This window comes from Oreochromis niloticus, linkage group LG16, assembly GCF_001858045.2.
Source record: "Oreochromis niloticus isolate F11D_XX linkage group LG16, O_niloticus_UMD_NMBU, whole genome shotgun sequence".
NCBI classification, from domain to species: Eukaryota; Metazoa; Chordata; class Actinopteri; order Cichliformes; family Cichlidae; genus Oreochromis; species Oreochromis niloticus.
In genome coordinates, this window is record NC_031987.2 from 31341822 (window position 1) to 31360454 (window position 18633).

Consider the following 18633-nt stretch of genomic DNA (forward strand, 5'->3'; position numbering starts at 1 on the left):
TCATATTTTAATAACAACTGTTGTTTTAGAGTTTATTTGCAGTAAGCTGCAGTAAGTTTGCATTTCTTTCCCTTCATAAGTTGCTTTTATTTTTATATCACATGTGTGAGAGGAATAGTAAAGTGGAATAAGCTCACGAAGTCTTTTGTTGATTTGATTGTGTGTATGTGTAATCAATATTTTTAGCATTTGCAGGATCAAGAAAAGTGTGATAACAAGTGGCAAAGTCATCTATGAAACATCAATAATGCCATGTTGCTGTAATTGTGGACCAAAAGGACCAAAAGTGAAATCTCTGTTTCCCATAAGTAAAGCCAACTGCAGTGTAATAACACAACAGACAACCCATTAAAACCAGGAGCACAATCTCTTCTTTACTAATAAGCAGAAATCACGAGTGATCAGATCTCTGTCCTGCAGCAGTTCTTATCTCCTGACATTCTTTAAGCCCTTGTGCTGTTTTTATTATACAAAACATGAGTCCATTCCGTGGTACTGTGCTTGTCTGAGGAGACATGTCACTGATGTAAATAAAAAGCAGTCATCTTCTTGCTGGCTTGAGAGATTTTCAGTCACAAACAAGCATGCAGTCAAGTGCTGATATCGTTTTTCTTTGTATTTGTTTTTTTTCCTCTATAAAGTAAGTTTCAATCTAATGCTGCATCTTAAACTAACATCACTCGAAGAAAGATGAAGATGGTTGTTGCATGACATAATATATTTTCTGTGTGTATAGAAATGTGGCAGCTATTCCTTTTTGTATATATATAAAAAGCAGCTATATGCTGAGGTAGTATTTTGCCTTTGGGGTGAGAGTGGATGTGGCTTAGACTTGGTGGCTTTCTTTTCTTTACTTAGGCCTTAATTACAAGCCAACCTAGGAAACTTTCATAGAGGAAATGGAGAAACACTGATTTGGGTTCAAGAAACATAAAAGAGTAAGGGCGGTCATTGCAGTTCCGTTATTTTGGAAATAAACACGTTGCTATATTAATCTTTTGACGTTTTTTTTTCCTCCTTTTTCCGCAGAAACATTTAGAATAAGATGAAAGAGACGGTCATGCTGTGAATTTAAATCGAATGAAAATGAGGAGGTGGAACATGCTGGTAGAAAGAAATCGAATTTGGGGGCGTTCCTCTTTCGCCTTTAAAGGGGGAACTTGACACTGTCAGATTATGGGAATTTCTCTTCTCGGAGATCTGGCCAGCAGGGGGGCAAACTTTTTTCTTTACTTTTTTCTTTCTTAAATCTTCCTCAGCTACTTAATGTGTTTCAGTGCAACCCACCTCAGTCTGACCAGTTTCCTGTAAAGAACTTTCTAGTGAAAGGGGTGTTGCAGAGTGAACTGGCAACCGAACGTCCCGGGGCAGGTCCTGACATTGCGTCGCCAAGAGTCCGGAGGCTGAGGTCTGTGTGGACGTTTCTGGGAAAACCTCTAGAGCTCCGTTTTGCTAAAGGGGAGACCTGAGAAGAGGCAGATTCGCTTTTCGTCTGCACAGTCTAAGCGCAGGTTTCCAGCTCAGACTGTCTTGCATTTTGAGGGATCTTCACTATTTTTGAAACCAGAAGACTTATTGTTGTGGGAAATAAACAGAGCCCGAAGAATAATTTGACTAGTTAAGAAGTAATTAGGGCGTAAACAAATTTTGCATTTTGGAGATGTGACGTGGTCCTTAACTTTTCACTCTAGGACTTTATTGAGTGTTTTCCGCGGTGAGAGATTTTTTTCTGTGCCACTTGTGGATGTTTGCAGGTTATAACTGCGATGATCGACGCTCCTGATCTTCTGTTCTGTGAGTTGGAAAGGAAAGTGCTACTGAGATGAAGTTGTAGATCTGTGCTCTGAACTCTTCTCGTATTCGTATTGTTTGCCAGATTAAAGGCAGACAGCAACGTGGATTTCCTCAGTAGAAGTCATGCTCTGAAAGTGGTCACTGGCAGATTATGTGCCGATGCCGCGCGCGCTGCACGTTTTCATCTGGAATTAATTGATTGTCACCCTCAGATGCGCTAGAGGCACACAGGTTCAAGGATCCACCACTGGATCTTTGCATTTACGATAGTGAGTGTTTAGCCTACTTTAATTTCACACAACAATGAGGGGTTTTGTTCTCAGTTTAGCTTTGATATATCTGCTTACCTGGACCCAAGCCGACAAACAGACTCACCTCAAGCGGGTGCAACTGCGCCGACGCTTACAGGGACGTTTGCGCCCTGGATATGCTTCGGCAATCTCGGTGCATAGCAACAAAAACGCACAAAATGTGCAGGCCGACGAGGCGATTCCGCTTACCGCCAGGTCGGGGAACCTGGAGGGGGCCAAGAGAGCAGGAGGCCGGTTGCGAAGGATAGGGACGAATGGACAGATTGGCTTATCCCGTCAACTGACAGATGAAGGTACTCCAGGAGCCAGAGCCAGAGTTACCCGCATGCCCAGCAGCGCCGGGTCACCAAATCTGCTGGCCAGCTTTGCAGGAAAAAATCGAGTCCTCGTTATCTCGGCGCCCCATGACTCAGACGGCTACTACCGACTGATGATGTCACTTCTGAAGCCAGATGTCTACTGCGAGCTGGCAGAAAGACACGTCCACCAGATAGTCATGTTTCATCAGGAAGGAGAGATGGGAGGCAAGGTCCGGAGAATAACAACAGAGGGGAAAGTGATGGAGGAGCCACTAGATACTGCACTCATCCCCAGACTAATGAGCTTCCTAAAACTAGAGAAAGGTAAGAAAGGAGACGGCACAAGCCTCTGTCGCAGCTTGTGCATGGGTCAAAACATCATTGCAGGTGCTGATATTAACCATATCATATGCTTAATCTATTAATGTATTGATCTGCAGGCAAGTTTGGAATGGTGCTTCTGAAGAAAACCCTGCAGGTGGAAGAGAGATACCCCTACCCTGTGAGGCTGGAGGCCATGTATGAGGTCATTGACCGTTCACCCATGAGGAAGCTCGAGAAGCTTCGCCAGAAAGGCTTCATCCAGAAGTGTAAAGGAGCAGGTGTGGAGGGACAAGTGGAAGAAGGCACACTTGCAGGTGAGAATGATCATGATAAACATTTTTTTCACCATGTTTGTTTTCACAGCAGGGAAAGTCACACTTTTTAGTTTTAAAACTTATTAATTAACATTGAACCTTTCTAATATATAGCCATGGTGCAGTGATTACCACATGTGCCTTATAAACAAAAGATCTTTGGTTTGAGACTGGGAGAAGCTGCAAACAGACTTGTATAATCTTAGTGTCAGTCCCCAGCCTGGATAAACTACCTGGTAACACCAGGTAGGGCAGCCATGAGCCAAAGTCAACACTGAACCTTTCCTCAGGTTGGTTTTCACTTGCCCAGTCTTCATGTAAGTAATCTAGACCAGTTTGAATAATGCGAATAATGGCACTCAGTGTTTTCAGAGGGCTGGCATCTAGATTTGTCAGCTGTTACAGTGTTCACAGTGCCCTTCTATAAACTACAACAACTTCCTCACTGTAAAAACCTTTATGGTACTGTGCTATGTAGAATATAGCTTTTACTAAGCAACACTGTCAGTAGTTTATTACTATCTCAGATTACTTCCTAAAAGATTCTGTGCCATTATAATGCATTGCCAGCTGAACCTTAACCCTACTCTTAGTCACGCAGTCTCTTAAAACCACCTCATGCACAAACAACGAACAAATTCTAAACACCAAATAACTGAAAAACTCTCACAACACTGTTAAATCCAGGATTTAAACCAAAGAAGAAAATATTGTGTTACACTGTAAAATTATGTCGTATCTTGCTGTTCATATTTTTTATAATATTGTTTACAGTATGCAGCTGTAGTCAGAAAAAAAAGTTGAGTACAGTGTATTGCCGTACTAAAATTCCTGTAGTTTTACAAGGATTTTTTTGTTTTTTTGTTTTTTTTTTACAGCATACACTGATGACGCATACCAATGCATAAATCTTCTATTAAACTTTGTTACATAAGTACAATGTAATATGTTACATTTAATGGAATCTGCTCAAATTAAATTTACTTAAATAGTATACATTCAGTTTATACAAAGCATATTTTCCTTAGGAATTTACTATTTCAATTAAAAGTTTTGAATTTGAATTTAAATTAATCTTAAATTGTATTCAGTTTCGTTTTATTCAAAATATTGCTTCATGTTTATTAGGGTGAATAATCTTTTTTTTATTTGAGTGTATGCAAAATGAAACGTTTACCTGTGATCTCTGTCTCCATCTTGCCAGTTCCTGACACACCGACAATAAAACTAAACTCAAATAGCAAAACAACCCGACCTACTACAACCACCACCACAACAACAACTACACAACCAACCACAACCACTACAACAACAACAACAACCCAGCCCACGACCACCACTATGACTACTACGACAACCAGAGCAACAACAACTACAACCAAAGCTATAACTACAACCAGAAAACCCAACACCACCACCACCACAAAAAGGCCCACTACTACCACTACTCAGAAAACGACCAGAGCTCCTACCACAGCCCTGTGGCACCCACTGCCAAGAACTACCGCTGATCCATACTACTACAACCACAGAGAGAGGGAGCGGTACCCACCAAAAACCACCCCAGCTGGAGATAACCGCACTGACAAACTCAACAGAGATCCACACAGCCGCAAGCTACCCATCACACATAGACTCCCAAAGACCAAACCCACCAAGAAGAAGAACGGTGGAGACAAGGTAATCTGTAACATTCATTTTAAAGATAGATCTATTGGATTGACTTTGTATTTTAACAGGTTTCAGATTCATGTTATTTATAGAATACAAAGCACCTGGGTATATATTGGTGCTAAAACCATACATTACATAAATTTATAAATAATATCCATGAGTACATATGCAGCACACTTCTTGCTGATTACTTCAGTTGCTTTTCATTGGAGCTTTTCAAATGAAATAGGTGTTTAACAGCCAACATAACTCATTTCGCCATCATTTTTTGTGTGGTTACCACGACACCGGCTCAAGACCAAATCATTCTCACGGTGTTTGAATCAGTGAAGAAAATGAAAAATAATGTCTGCTTTTGTGCGCAGGTGTTGACTAATGAGTATGAAGACAAGTATGAGCCTAGCAAGCCAACAGCAAGCAATCCAGAGGAGCCAGAAACCATCTCTGTTATCACTCCTACCAGGAAAGGAAAGCCCGATAAGCATGACAAGAAGAAGAAAAAGAATGACAAGGGTGCCAAGAAAGCCGAGAGAAGAGGAAAGCCAGGGAAGGAGGGAAAGATCGGGGGAAAGAAAAATGGAAAGAAGGTGTCAAAGTACCGGGAGAAAGTGGACTATCCAAAGCCCACTAAAAAGCCAACGGCACCACCAAAGGGTGCACTTGTCTCCTTTCTGGATTACTTTGAAAACAGGAGGCGGCTGCTGGTGAGAGCATGACATAATATTCACAGTTCATAAGAGGCTCTTTCACCTGGCAAAACTCCAGGTTTCGAGCTTTGGCCAGAGGGAAATGTCAGGACTCAGAGCACCATCGCTAAGTGTGAGGACAGGTTTAACATTTTGGCCAAAGTGCTTATTTGATTTCTTGCCAAAATACAAATGAATACAAATGTCAGACTATGGGCATCTGTAACAGTTGCTTATTAACCTATTGTATTTCAAACACAGCCACTTCCTGATAAGCAGAAGGCATGGACTTCTCTGCACCCAGCCAAAAATGGCTCCAACAGATGAAGCATGATATGTGATTTAATTTCTGATTTAGCATTACCTTAGTAATTAATTGATGTTGCCTCCTTTCTGTAATAATATAATTATCTCCTCAGTAATTAACTGAGTTTTCTGTCAAAGACAACTATCAGCCAGCTTTATGCTAAGCTAACTGGCTGATAGGTGTAACTTCATATTTCCCAAACAAACTTGAGAATGGGATCAATCTCTTCATCCAACTTGCAGCAAGGAAGCAAATAAGCAAAATTCCCTAAAATCTCAAACAGTTTCTTTAAAGAAACACATCAGCACTACAGTAGTGACTGAAGCTATAAGAGAAATTAAAAGACACAGCCATCAGTGATCCAACAGACATGCCTGCCAAACTCATTTTACATGGAATTAGTGCTTTTTTTTTCTTGACTTAAAGTTTTGATTGACTTGATAGGTTTTAAGTTGGGAAGTTGAGCATTACACAATTCAATCACTGAGCAGCTGGCAGCGTGGAGCAGAAGGAAGTGACCTACAGTTGGTGCGGCTCCAATAAGGAAAGAGTTTGTTTTCCAAGACAGAGTACTGAAACTCACATCTGGACAAATAATTTACTGTTGATTAATTTTTCACTAGTCAACAAATGGGTAAGCACCTCTGTACCAATTATTGTACAGTGTCACTTCTTTATAGTGAAGTGGTAGGTAGCACAACCATTATCCAGGTATTTGACTGACTCCACAGCTGTGAGCTAACAGACTGTGCAGCTCTGTTTTGCAGCCAGTATAGATTCTTATCACAGTGGTGCTGTGAACAGGCTGGGAAAATATGCCCCATCGTCCGCCTGCAGGTTAATGTAAACATCACCTCAGCAGCACACTGTATTTGTGTGTGTGTGTTGTTCATAGCATACACAGGATACTCTAACCTCCATGTTTCCACTCCCTCCCTTCCTCCAGCTGATTACATCCCCCAGTGAGGAGAACAGTATGTATGTTCAGCAGAGGGATGAGTACCTGGAGTCTGTGTGTGAGATGGCCATCAGGAAAGTGTCTATCATAACTATTTTTGGCTCTTTGACCAACTCCACCATGAAAATCGACCACTATCAGATAGGTAAGTAGTTCCATATGCAGTATGTGACGGTTCAATACGTTTTTGTTTTTTTGCTTCTTGTTTTGACATGGTATATGCCACAATCGCTATTAACTGTAGTAAGTCTTTGAGTTGCTGAGCCAGGCACCTTTTTTTGAATAGTTCACGTGGCTCTCAATTTGGAGCAGATGTTTTCTGGACGTGCAGCATTTCTCAACTGCAACATTTTGAAACAATGAAACATTTTTGAAGTTTCCAGCACTGAAGATGGATTTCCCAAACAGCCCTTACACACAGCAAAACACTGCAGTTAACCAGCAAAAGGCTGTAATTCTAAAACAAAGTCATGTTTCCGCTGTCAGTAAATCTTCCTTAGGATGACAAAGTCATCGAAGATCCAGCTAAATGCTTTTCCTGTCATTTTAAGAGCTGCAGCTTTTCTGTTCTACTTTGTGAAGACACAGAATACTCACATGTAGTATGAGGAAAACAATATTAAACCGGTAACACAACAGAAGGAACTGTGCACCACACACAAAAATAAATAAATAAATAAAAAATATGTAAACTAGCAACACAGAACAACAAACCACTTAGTCCAGGTTTATTTTTATTGCACCGATTTACAACAACGACCATCTCAAGTTGTTTTATATACTAAAGACCCTACAATACAAGAGAGAACCCCAATGATCAGATACCCTGCAAGCAAACATTTGGTGAAAGTGGGAAGGAAGAACTCTTTAACAAGAAGAGATTTCTGACAGAACCACCTAAGGGTAAGACAGTTGTGGGCAAGTGAGGAGAACGAGGACAAGCAAAACCTGCTGCAGAGAAGACAAATGGTGAGCAGAGAAGCTCAGAGTGTTGTTCAGTGCGATGCTGAGTGTTTTGCAAAGTCCCCCATCAGCCTGAGCCCACAGCAGCATGACTGAGGGATGATTCAGGGTTTCCCGATCCAGCCCTGACTGGAAGCAATATGAAAGAATGTAAGAAATATGATCTGTCTTTCTAGTCCTGTATTTGAGATCAGTAGAAGGCTTTGGGAGGCAAAGGTAATGTTATCTAGAGGAAGTTAGTGAGTTAGGCACTGCGTTTCTGAAACATCAGCCCACTTTGTGTATTAGTATACTATTGTAACAAAACAATGATGGGAATCAGTGTCCAGCCACATGTTCTCACTGACCTCACCACTAAATCTCCTTCAAAGTGTAACTCTCTCTTACACCGGAGGGTTGTTGATAACAGTTGTAGCATTGAAAAATGTTTGGTTATCACCAAAAAGGAAAGCATTTTTGTTTGACTTTAACACTTTCTTGACTACTCAAGCCTGCTCTCTACTTAGCACTGAAATAAACAGAGTCAGGCATTCTCTCATAAATGTAAGTTTGCATGTTTTTAGGAATTCAGCAGACGTGATTCGCCTCAGAATACTACTTTTCCTTTTAAACCTTCAGGGGAAATGATGTTGTGTGAGTGCTGTCCGTACAGAGACTGTGGCAAGGGAAAGTGTCTCCTGCCACGTCTGCTGTCCTGTCCTTGTTTTACCTTCCTCACATTATGTCAAACTAGATGTGTTCAGCAGAGATCTCTGCTCCCACAGTGACATCCAGAATGCACACCGACTCTGCCAAAGCCACAGTGTTTTGTGCTTCTCTGTGCAGGTGATATTAAACAGTGTTGACCTCTGAATTCAGTGATGTTAGATTCGGCTCATTTACCATAATACTGTTGCTTATTTTAGTAATTATACTGTATTTGTAGCTAGAGGTAGGAATTCCTTCAGCTTCCAATCCAAAATGTGATGAGTTCAGCAGCTATGAAGTACAGGAGTCTGTATAACATGTACCAGGAGAGCAAACCAGAGTGCATACCTTTCCTGTGCATCATCTCCTGCAGAGTTGATGTGTAAGCTGGAGACATTTAATTCATCACACCCACATGCACACAGAGAGCAGTTATAACAGTGCTTGAAAACCTACTTGTTCAAATGCAACAAAACTGCTGCCGTTTTTGTGAAATGTGCATTTGTGCTTGGCTTCTATTTTGAGACATTTTATAGCCGTCTGAAACCAGAGGCTGCGGTTGATGTGTGTTAACTGCTCTTTCTTAAGCTTTATAAGTCTGTCACTCAATGTGCAGATGAGGTTTTATCCAGACATGTTTTTAATGTAGTCACATTGTTGTGACCCACCTCTGTTGGTAAGTCTTCATTTTAATTATGAAGGCGTGATTTAAGTTTAGGTTAAGGTAAACAACAGTATGTAAATGAATCTCAAGAAAGTAAATGGAAGTCAACATAAGAGTCCTTGGAAATGAGAGACACGCACCGTGTATGATAATGTAAAAACAGCTGGTCCTTTCAGCATTGCTCCTCTGGTTACAGTGACTTCATCTTTGGGTTTTAGCCTGGTTAGCCAAGTGTATGTTTTGCATACAGACCATATTAAAGAGTGTTTGCTGTACATATCTGTGTGTACAGTGTCTTTTGCCACCTACATGTACTGGGGGTTTCCTGATGCGATTGCTCATACACATTACACAGCACAGAGTGGGCGAACCAGCCACCAAGAACACACTGTTCCATGGTCTGTATGTCACGCACACACACGCGCGTGCACGTACACACACGGAAGGAGCTATGATTAAAGGCTTTGGTCTGCATAAACACCAGCTCCATTAGACTTCTGAGACATCCAACCCTTTTAGATCTCAGTTGCTGTTTGTCCCCGATTCATTCTGCATGCTTCAGTTCTGCTCTTCACTCAAGAGTCTAATTTTTAAACTTGTCAGACAAATTTGTTAAAGGAGCAGTTTTTTAAAAATCAGCATAGATTTAAACCACAAGAGGAGTAAGCATGTTAACTGGGAAACAATTGCTCTTCGTTTTACGTTAAGAAATACGACTAACATGTCTTAAGCCGTTTTTGTATCTGCCCTGTACTTTTCTAGCCCTTTGAAGCCTTAACCATTTAAATAATTGTCAGAAAAAAACCCAACAATCAGAAGGCGCAGATGAGCAATCACTTGGTGACAGTGAGAAGAGAAGAAGAAAAGAAAAAAAAAAACAAAAAAAAAAAACACACACACACCACAACAACAACAACAACAACAACAACAACCACCCTCAGGTTCAGTGAGAGGCAGCCATCTGCCGCAACCGACTGGCGGTGAGGGGAGGGAGACATGACAGAAGACAGATTAACCAATAGTGTGCAGTTTTCCTGAAACCAAAGTGTTCCCAGGATTTAGAAGCATCTCTTGCTGTGTCTAACACCGAAAGAAAGAAGAAGAACGGGTCAAATCTTTTCCTGATTTTTCTAATCTGATATTCCGAACAGTATATCAGATTTACATTTTGGACTTTTGGACCACTTCACTAAGATTCCAAATATAATAAATGTTATGTTCCTTTGATTTTAACAGTTAATTGATTTTCTTTAAAGGGGAAATTAGACGGATTCAATATCTACCTGCCTACTTTAAAGGGAGTACTAATGTGCCTTTATTTCTCCAGAGAATGACAAGCCTATGAAGGGCCTTCGTCAGGAAGACCTGGTGAACCAGGATCTGATCACAGAACTGAGGAAAGAGTTTGGCATGACCTACGAGGAGTTCTACATGGTCCTCACAGACACTGACATGAGAGTCAAGGTAGAGACTTACTCTTTCTAAGCAGTATAGGAGTATTATGTGAAGGCTGTGGCTCTATGGTGTTGTGGTTTGCACATTTGCCTAACAAGTGAAAGAACTCTGTTTAAGTACCAGGAGGAGAAACAAATCCCTTGAGAGCTGTGTCAGGAAGAGCATCAAATAGGCCAAATTAAACATACAAGTCTACCTGTTGTAGTGACTTGTGAATAATTTAATTCAGGTTTAGTTAAATAGTGCCAGACCACAGTCACATCAAGGCATATTATATTGATAATAAAGGGGCAGCCAGAAGTAGCTAGTATGTGATGGGCAGCCCCATAACAGAATTAGCTTGTTGAACACTTAAATTAATGCGGTGCGAATTCAGAAAGCATACAACTCAAGCTGTTTTTTCACTCTAAAATGTAAAGATGTCCCCTAAATGAACCCCACACACTCAGATTTTTGTTTTAAAAATGTGAAAAGTTATAAACATATACTCACTGAATGTGATGGTGTCGAGGAAGCAGGTTGGGAGGTGAGCTTTTTTGAGAACTGCTCATTAAAACAATGAGTGACTGAAGTGATTTTTCAGAAAAAGAAAGAAAAAAACAGCTAAAAAACCCACAGACAATACAGAAATACAATGAAGAAAAAACATGACTTGCTCTCTGTCAGATCCAGTTAAATGCTGGACCCCTCTGCAGTTTCATGCTGTGATGAAATTCTTAAAAAGTTAACTCTTTTTGGGCAGCTCTTATATTTCACACCAATTTCAAGTCCTGTTGGAGGGACTTGGGAATGCATTACTGTCAATATCCTCTCAAAGAGCCATATACATGTGTGTACCCTTGTCCTTGATCCAACACAGCTGATTTAAATGGCTAAATAACCTCCTCAGCATGTCTTGAAGTTATTGAGAGGCCTGGTAATGAACCAATCATTTGATTCAGGTGTGTTGACCCAGGGTGAGATCTAAAACCTGCAGGACACCGGCCCTCGAGGCCTGGAGTTGATCTAGAGGAAAAAATAATGAGAGAGAATAATCTTTAGCCAAAATATGAGAACTGTCATTAATGTGCCTGTAAAGCTTGAAGCAGAGAGATAAACAGCTGTAGAGATAGGCAAAGATAATGTGGATGGGCATACAGATATATCTAGTGTTCACTTGATATGTCTACACTTGGTTTCTACTCCAAATTAACTTTGTTTTAACTGTTGCAAATGCTATGGTGAGATACCAAAATTAAATGGTCTTCTTTTAGTAAACTGTTTAGAAAACACAAAACAAGGTGTTGAAAAATAAATGAGTAAATATATATTTGTAATCCATCAGTGCCCAATAAGCATGCAGAGAGGTACATACGTGTAAGCTAAACAGTCTAAACATATGATGTCAAAAACCTGTGTCTAAAACCCCAAAAACCTCAGCTCCATGTTATGTTTAGGACTAATTAGTACATGCTAACAAGATGGTTAGTATGATAGTGATGTGTTGTCATTGTGAGTAATTTATAATAGCAGGCTGACACTAACTTTTAGGTTCAAGCGCCACCATCAGTCTCAAAGAGCCTTTAACAAGCGTTTGCAGTGTAAGTTCTTCTCAGTCAGCTGCACTGTAAATAGCTGACATGACATGAGGAGAAGAGAAGCAATGCAGGGAAATGGAAAACATTCATAAAAGATTTCCCCCTGTAGATTAGTCCACGTAACAGAGCCAGCATCGGTAAATGCTTCTTTTTAATGTCTGTTCTGACTCAATATTTGTAAAATATTGTGAAAGTGAGGGCAGTACCGGTTATGGCTGTTACACATGTACATACAAAAAATAAGAAAGAACCAAGTAGAGCACAATGTAACCAATGCAAAGTGCCTTCGGACGTACACACACATCCAAAGGCATTTCTTTGGAAACAGGAAAAAACACAGAAGAAGACCCAGGAAAGCAGATACGTCATGTTCTAGTTGACTAATTTCAAAACTAAGTTACAGCGTTCTTGGACAAGACCGTTATCATGTAGCATATTCACCAAGACTGCATGATCAGCTATCTCAAAAGTCCTGCCTTCCTGGAACACAGCCTTAAGGGATTCAGTCACTGAATTGTGAAAGACCTCTAAATATACTATGGTATTTTAACAGGGAGGATTTTAATCATACTTTTCTGCTTGCCCTTTTACATAGTCCTGACTAATACTTTTAAACAGCCTTGATTCACAGCACTGCTGTTGGTCGGTTGGTCCTCTTCCAGTGTTCACTGATTCACAACTTATCTGCTTACACTTCCATTTAATCTTTCTCTTTTTTCTCTGCCCTCATACTGCCAACATGGTGCTTTTACTAAAACACTGTTTTAATTCACACAACATGACATTTGCTCAACATCTGTGTATGAGAGTCTGTGTGCATGTGCCAGGATAAAATCACCAGCCTGTTTTTCGGACAGATTCATCAAAGAGGCCAGTGTTCACATCCTCTGCTGTCAGCAGCAGAGACAGAGGAGTCTGTGAATGTACACGGATGTGGGTGTGTGTATGAGACAGAAAAAGGACAGAGAGCGCAGTGCAAGGAAAGGTGTGAAAGAATCAGAATGGCAACTTCAGCATGTCCTGAGGAAGGTGTACAAGTGTGTTACATTTTCGTGTACGTTTCAGATGTTCGTGCTGTGTCCAGTTAGGATGAAATGAGATACTTGGTTTTGCTGCTTCCCAGAAGTTGTTATAAAGATTTGCTCGGATGTGGTAAAGGCCACACCACATTTACTAACATGCATAACTTCATATAATCACATTACTGAAAGAAGTTTCACCATTTTTTCATGCAGTGGATTTCTATTTTAATGTCCGTTGTACTGTAGTGTTACTTATTCTTTTAGTTTTTTGTCGACAGGGATTTTGATTTATTTATTCTGTGCTTTCACCTCAGACTCGACCTTTGGGAGAATATGACTGATTCTTGTCAATCTTGTTTGTCAGCAATCCTATGAGGTTCCCATTGCCATGAAGGCTGTATTTAACTACATCGACACCTTCTCCTCCCGAATCCGGGAGATGGAGCAGCAGAAGAGAGATGGAGTGGTCTGTAAGAAGGAAGACAAGCCCAGATCTTTGGAAAACTTTCTCTCCAGGTGAGGATTTCTGTGGAAATATAGCTCATGACCAAAACACTGTGGATGTACAAACATTAAAGCCTTTTTTTCTGACAAAGAAATCTTAAGAACTATCAGCAGGGATTTGCTGATATTCACCCATGAGTGAGATCAGTTAATAAAGCCTGTACACAAAAGATGGACAGAGCCACTGATCCACTTGTTTTGAAAGCCTTACATTTTAGCGTTATGGCGTGGTGTTTTTGGAGACACAATTCAGGTTGAGGTTGAGAAAGTTATTAGCTAACACTAGCAAGCTTGGTTAATAAGCTGCAATCATAAACTGTGGGGGGGATCACACAAGAATGGATTTGTGTACAGGAATACTGCTGTGATTGTTTTACATTTTTAATTTTTGATTGTTTTAGTCATAGTCTTTTGAATATTTAGTTTTAGTCATAATTTAGACATCTAAAATATTGTAGTTTCAGTCTATTTCTATTTTTATTCTGTTAAATATCATTGAAAGTGTAAAGGTTTGTTTCCATCTTATTTTCCTTGATATCAAATGTGAAATATGTCCATATGCCCACTCTCCTCTTCCTCCCAGGTTTCGATATTTTGTCACTATTTCTGCACAGGGAGATTACATCTGATTGGGTCACTTCCAAAATCGTCCCGCCTTTGTACACAGCTTAAATATTTCTGATTGGATCTCACATTTTTTTATTTTTTTTAGACCAAAGTATCAATATATTCCATCGTACTATTTTGTCTCGTGCACTAGTTTTTAGTTAGTTATTGTCTCCCTTTCATCATGAAAACAAAGGTAACTGACAAAAATTATGACAAAAATAATTGGTCAGTGAAATTAACACTGGTTAAGAGCATCCATGCTGATGTAGCATTTACTTGTAGCTTAAAAATAACATGCACAAACCATTCCATAGGTGCAAGATTTACATGACAAATTGAGGTATTCAGTACAGTTTCTATTACAACATTTTATTGAGATTGATGCCATATATAGGTTGTGCCCCCAGGATCTATATAGTCTGTGTAGTTGGAATTACTGGGTGGTCCCAGTATGCTGTGTCCACATCAGTCAAATATCTGTTGCAGTCAGCTGGACCACAATTAAATAATTCTGAGCAGCACTTGGCAGACTGCAGCAGCCTGCATATGTGTGTTCCATGAAAATCAAAAGTAACAAAAACCCTGCCATTCCTCAAGGCTGAATCATTTCAGTCACATTTTCTCCTGGAGATATCTAAAGCAGACAGGCTGTCTTTTGTTGCCATAGAGACCTGAATTCCCCCCCACACACACACACAACACAGTGTAGAGATCTGGCAGGTTTTTGACCATAATTCCGGGTTGTCACCCTCTGGCAGTAATAGGGGGAATATGTAGCACACAAGCACAAACTCCTTGTCTTGGTATAGAGCTCTCACTGCGGGACCAAAGTGCCACTTAAATCCGGGCTCAAATTTTCTGTGATTGCAGGTTCCGATGGAGACGTCGCCTGTTCATCATCTCCGCTCCCAACGACGAGGAGTGGGCCTATCAGCAGCAGCTCTACGCCCTCAACAGCCAAGCCTGTAATCTGGGTGAGTCACCAGAAGTCAACCAGTTTCACTTTTCAGAGGTCACTTCAGTTACTAAAAGCTCAACTATGCTCGCCATCCAAGCTCTAATTGAGTCTCTCTGCTGTTTGGTGCTGTGTAGGTGGTGTAGGTTTTTTTCTCTGAAGTCTGCTGCCTGCTGCAACCAAAAAACAAATCTATAAGAAACACAGTTGCAGGCTCAATGAACCGATTGTTAGTGTGATTAACACTCCTTGGTCTAATTCATCATAAAGTATCACGATGTGATACCTGTTCACTGTACTCTGTACCCTATAAGAAATGTTGTAAGAAATTGAACGATTAGTGGAAGAGGCACAGCCACCCAAAAAAATCTTCTGGTCCTGCAAGTCCAAAACTACAAAGATTCATTTCCTGGGAAGAGATACCTAAAAGAGCAGAACTCTTTATGAAACTTTCCTTTGATGACATGTGTTTTCCAAGGTGACCTTCACTTCACAAGGGCCTGTGTCATGTCCCTGCTTGCCAAAATGTTAGTCAGAATATTAATGAATATGTTAATCAAATGAAGAAGCGGATTACAAGCAATGTTTTTTTGTTTACTGCAACTTTCCAGACATTATCACCCTGTGTTTATGCACGTGAGCACTATGTGTGTGTTAATGCGTGCGCACCAGCGGATGTGGAGAAGGATCCCAGATGACGGAACTGGCAATGAACTGTACTGTTAGCTCTTTTCCTCCCCTGGCAGGAGCCTTTTCAGCCGGCCAGTTAGTCAACTTTTCCACAGTAACTTGAAAGTTATTACCGCACATCTCAAAAAGAGGCATTTGTCTCAACTTTGTAAATCTCAACAACCCGACATGTTTGACAGGTTTATGGAAGATAAATGTAAACTTTAAATAGCCCACGGTGAACTTTCCTTCCCTGTGAAACCAAATAACTGCTGTCAGCAGGATTTTCTGCCCAAGATAAACCTCACGCTCTTGTTTTGTTTGCACAAGTTGAACATTTCGGACATTTCTTCCTGGCTCCGTTCAGACTTTTGTTGCTTCTGCACATTCATACAGGTTAACATAGTCTGTAAAAAACACTAAATGGTCTTTCATGTGTATGAGCTTGACCTTGAGTCAGATGTTTTATTTGTAACAATCAGCCATTAAATCTACAATTACATTACATCCGTTTCTGACCTTAAAGGCTAGTGAAGGCAAGATGACAAGCAATCTTTCACTGCCCTCTCTTTTTGAATGTTTCATGCCTGTTTCACCTTCAAACACACATACACTGTGTGTACATAGGGGCATTAAATAGGGGTTATATTCAAACCAAAGCAAATTTTTACAACCTTGCAATGATAAAAAATATTTTTAGCTTATTGTTGATCTGTGAAGCATTAAGAGATGATTTATCATTTGTCCTAGCTTATAAAGCTCTCATGAAATATAACTTCCTGGAAAGTGCTACCATTTATCTGTGTGAGTGTACACTGTTTTTCTTTAAGTCAAGTCAGATGATTGAAAAAATCAGCTTTTCTTGCTTTATCACTAGATCCAGTTTAGGTTCTACTGGGACTTTTTTCCCTTCATGTGTTGCTCTTGGCTGGTTTAGTACCCAGGGCTGCCCCCTCGCTCCCTCATCCCACACAAAGGCCTGTCCTGCTGACTGGGCTGAAGGCCTGAGAGGTTTGATCCTGGTATTCAGCACTTGGCGCTCACCAAGTGAAGCCAGCGTTCTCCTGTGTTTAATGTGGGCTTTCTCGCTTCAGAGGAAACAGCTTTTTTGGCAGGGCTTTCCAGACCACCATCACGTTCTCCTCCCTTTACCTAGAGACCAGTACTTAGGACAGTTGGAATAACAAATAAGTAACAATCAGCCTAAATAAGCAGACTGATAAGGAACAGTTGGTCAGCATACTGTTGTCTAAAAATTGTTTGCCTCATTCTGATGTCTTTTCAAAAATTGTTGCCATGGTGACACAGGCCTGAGGCACATCGCCATTCTGAAGCTGGTCGGCATAGAGTCGCCAGATATGGGCGGAGTCTTGGAGCTCTATCCTATCAATGGTAAGAATTTTTAATACGAAATAGTGAACAGATATGTTTTCTGAAAGCTAAGGTCTCTACTTTTGGTATCTGAGTTCAGTGTGATAAGTTTAGAGGAAGAGAAAAATGTTGATGTGCTACATCTATTGTGAAATTCGCTTATAAATACATTGTTCCTAACCTGATCCTCTGGTCCATCCAGGGAGTGCGACCGTGGAGCGTGAAGGGCTCTCAGCTACCCTCGTGAAGGACATGAGAAACTACTTCCAAATCAGCCCAGAATACTTCTCAATGCTGCTGGTGGGGAAGGATGGCAATGTTAAGTCCTGGTACCCCTCACCCATGTGGTCCATGGCCATTATCTATGACCTGGTAGACTCTATGCAGCTCCGCAGACAGGAGATGGCCATCCAGCAGTCGCTTGGCATGCGCTGCCCTGAAGACGAATACGGTGGCTATGGTTACCATCAACATGGATATGAACACGGTTATCAGGATGGCTATCACCAGGGGTATGGTTACTAACAGGTGTGTGTGTGATGCACACTGGCCTGCAGCTGGTCCTTGGTGCTGCCTTCCTTTGGCCCAAAACCTTTTTGTCTTTCCCATCTCCCACTGGGCAGTTGGCACAGACGAGTATTTTGTAGCACTTAGTGAAGGGAAGAAAACTGCTTTCACATATCCAGTTCTTTAACATTCCCTATTTAGCATAGTATGCTGCTTTATACTTAGCAGCGTCAGATCTGGTTAGTCAGTAAATCTATGGATGAACCTGAATGTTCAGAGATGGATTGCGTACTTTAGTTTTTGCTGGGTTTTTTTGTTTCAACTTAAAACTTTATTGCACCGTCTGTCATCTCTTACTGGCTTTTTTGGGTCAGACTTATATAGTCAAATTTTCAGCACACACTTTGATGTTGTAGATAATAGGACATATTTATTGGACATCTGTTGCATTTGAAGTGCAGTTACCAATAATATTATTAAAAGCACCACATTATTTCTCTTTTGTAAAGTTTCTGTTGCTATACATTGTTTCTATTTATACTCTGTTTCTATATGGCTATATGAAAATAAACATTTGTTTACTACCAGGTCCTTTAAATTATTTGTCTCACTTTCAGTGCCAATGTGCTGCAATAATCTTTTGAGCAACACCTCCCCCTAGTGGCAAAACTGGAGAAATATTTCCAAGTATATTTTAGTGGTCATATAATGATTGAAACAACTTGCTGTACTTGTAATATCTACAGTAGTTTCAGACTTTCTCAACTTACTGTCCCCTCAATGCAATCACATTTCCAAACACACTTTGTGAGTAAGGAGGGCTGGAATCCACCTACCCATTTTCTTCCACTTATCCAATTAAGGGCATGGGGAGGCTGGAGCATCTCTCAGCTGCCATAGAGCAAGAGGCAGAGTTTGTATTAAACATGGCCAAAGTGTATGTACAAGTAAGTCTTGTTTATTTAAAGCTTAGACATCGGACT

The 18633-nt window shown here is 40.6% G+C and overlaps 1 protein-coding gene across 1 annotated transcript; it reads left to right on the forward strand.

The window, feature by feature from the left end:
* Positions 1-1165: 1165 nt before the first annotated feature.
* ccdc80 (coiled-coil domain containing 80) lies at positions 1166-18237 on the forward strand. The gene is made up of 10 exons (XM_005475236.4): positions 1166-2728; positions 2845-3042; positions 4247-4722; positions 5082-5420; positions 6656-6812; positions 10309-10445; positions 13400-13551; positions 15019-15122; positions 17081-17164; positions 17346-18237. The coding sequence occupies exons 1-10, from the start codon at positions 2098-2100 to the stop codon at positions 17666-17668; spliced, it is 2601 nt and encodes an 866-aa protein (XP_005475293.1). The 5' UTR covers positions 1166-2097; the 3' UTR covers positions 17669-18237.
* Positions 18238-18633: the final 396 nt, after the last annotated feature.

Excerpts from the sequence above, each read along its gene's own strand:
- ccdc80 (XM_005475236.4), top strand. The coding sequence starts at position 2,098 with ATGAGGGGTTTTGTTCTCAGTTTAGCTTTGATATATCTGCTTACCTGG. Across the intron at positions 2,729-2,844 it reads CTTCCTAAAACTAGAGAAAG|GCAAGTTTGGAATGGTGCTT; the intron begins GTAAGAAAGGAG and ends ATTGATCTGCAG. Across the intron at positions 13,552-15,018 it reads TTGGAAAACTTTCTCTCCAG|GTTCCGATGGAGACGTCGCC; the intron begins GTGAGGATTTCT and ends CTGTGATTGCAG.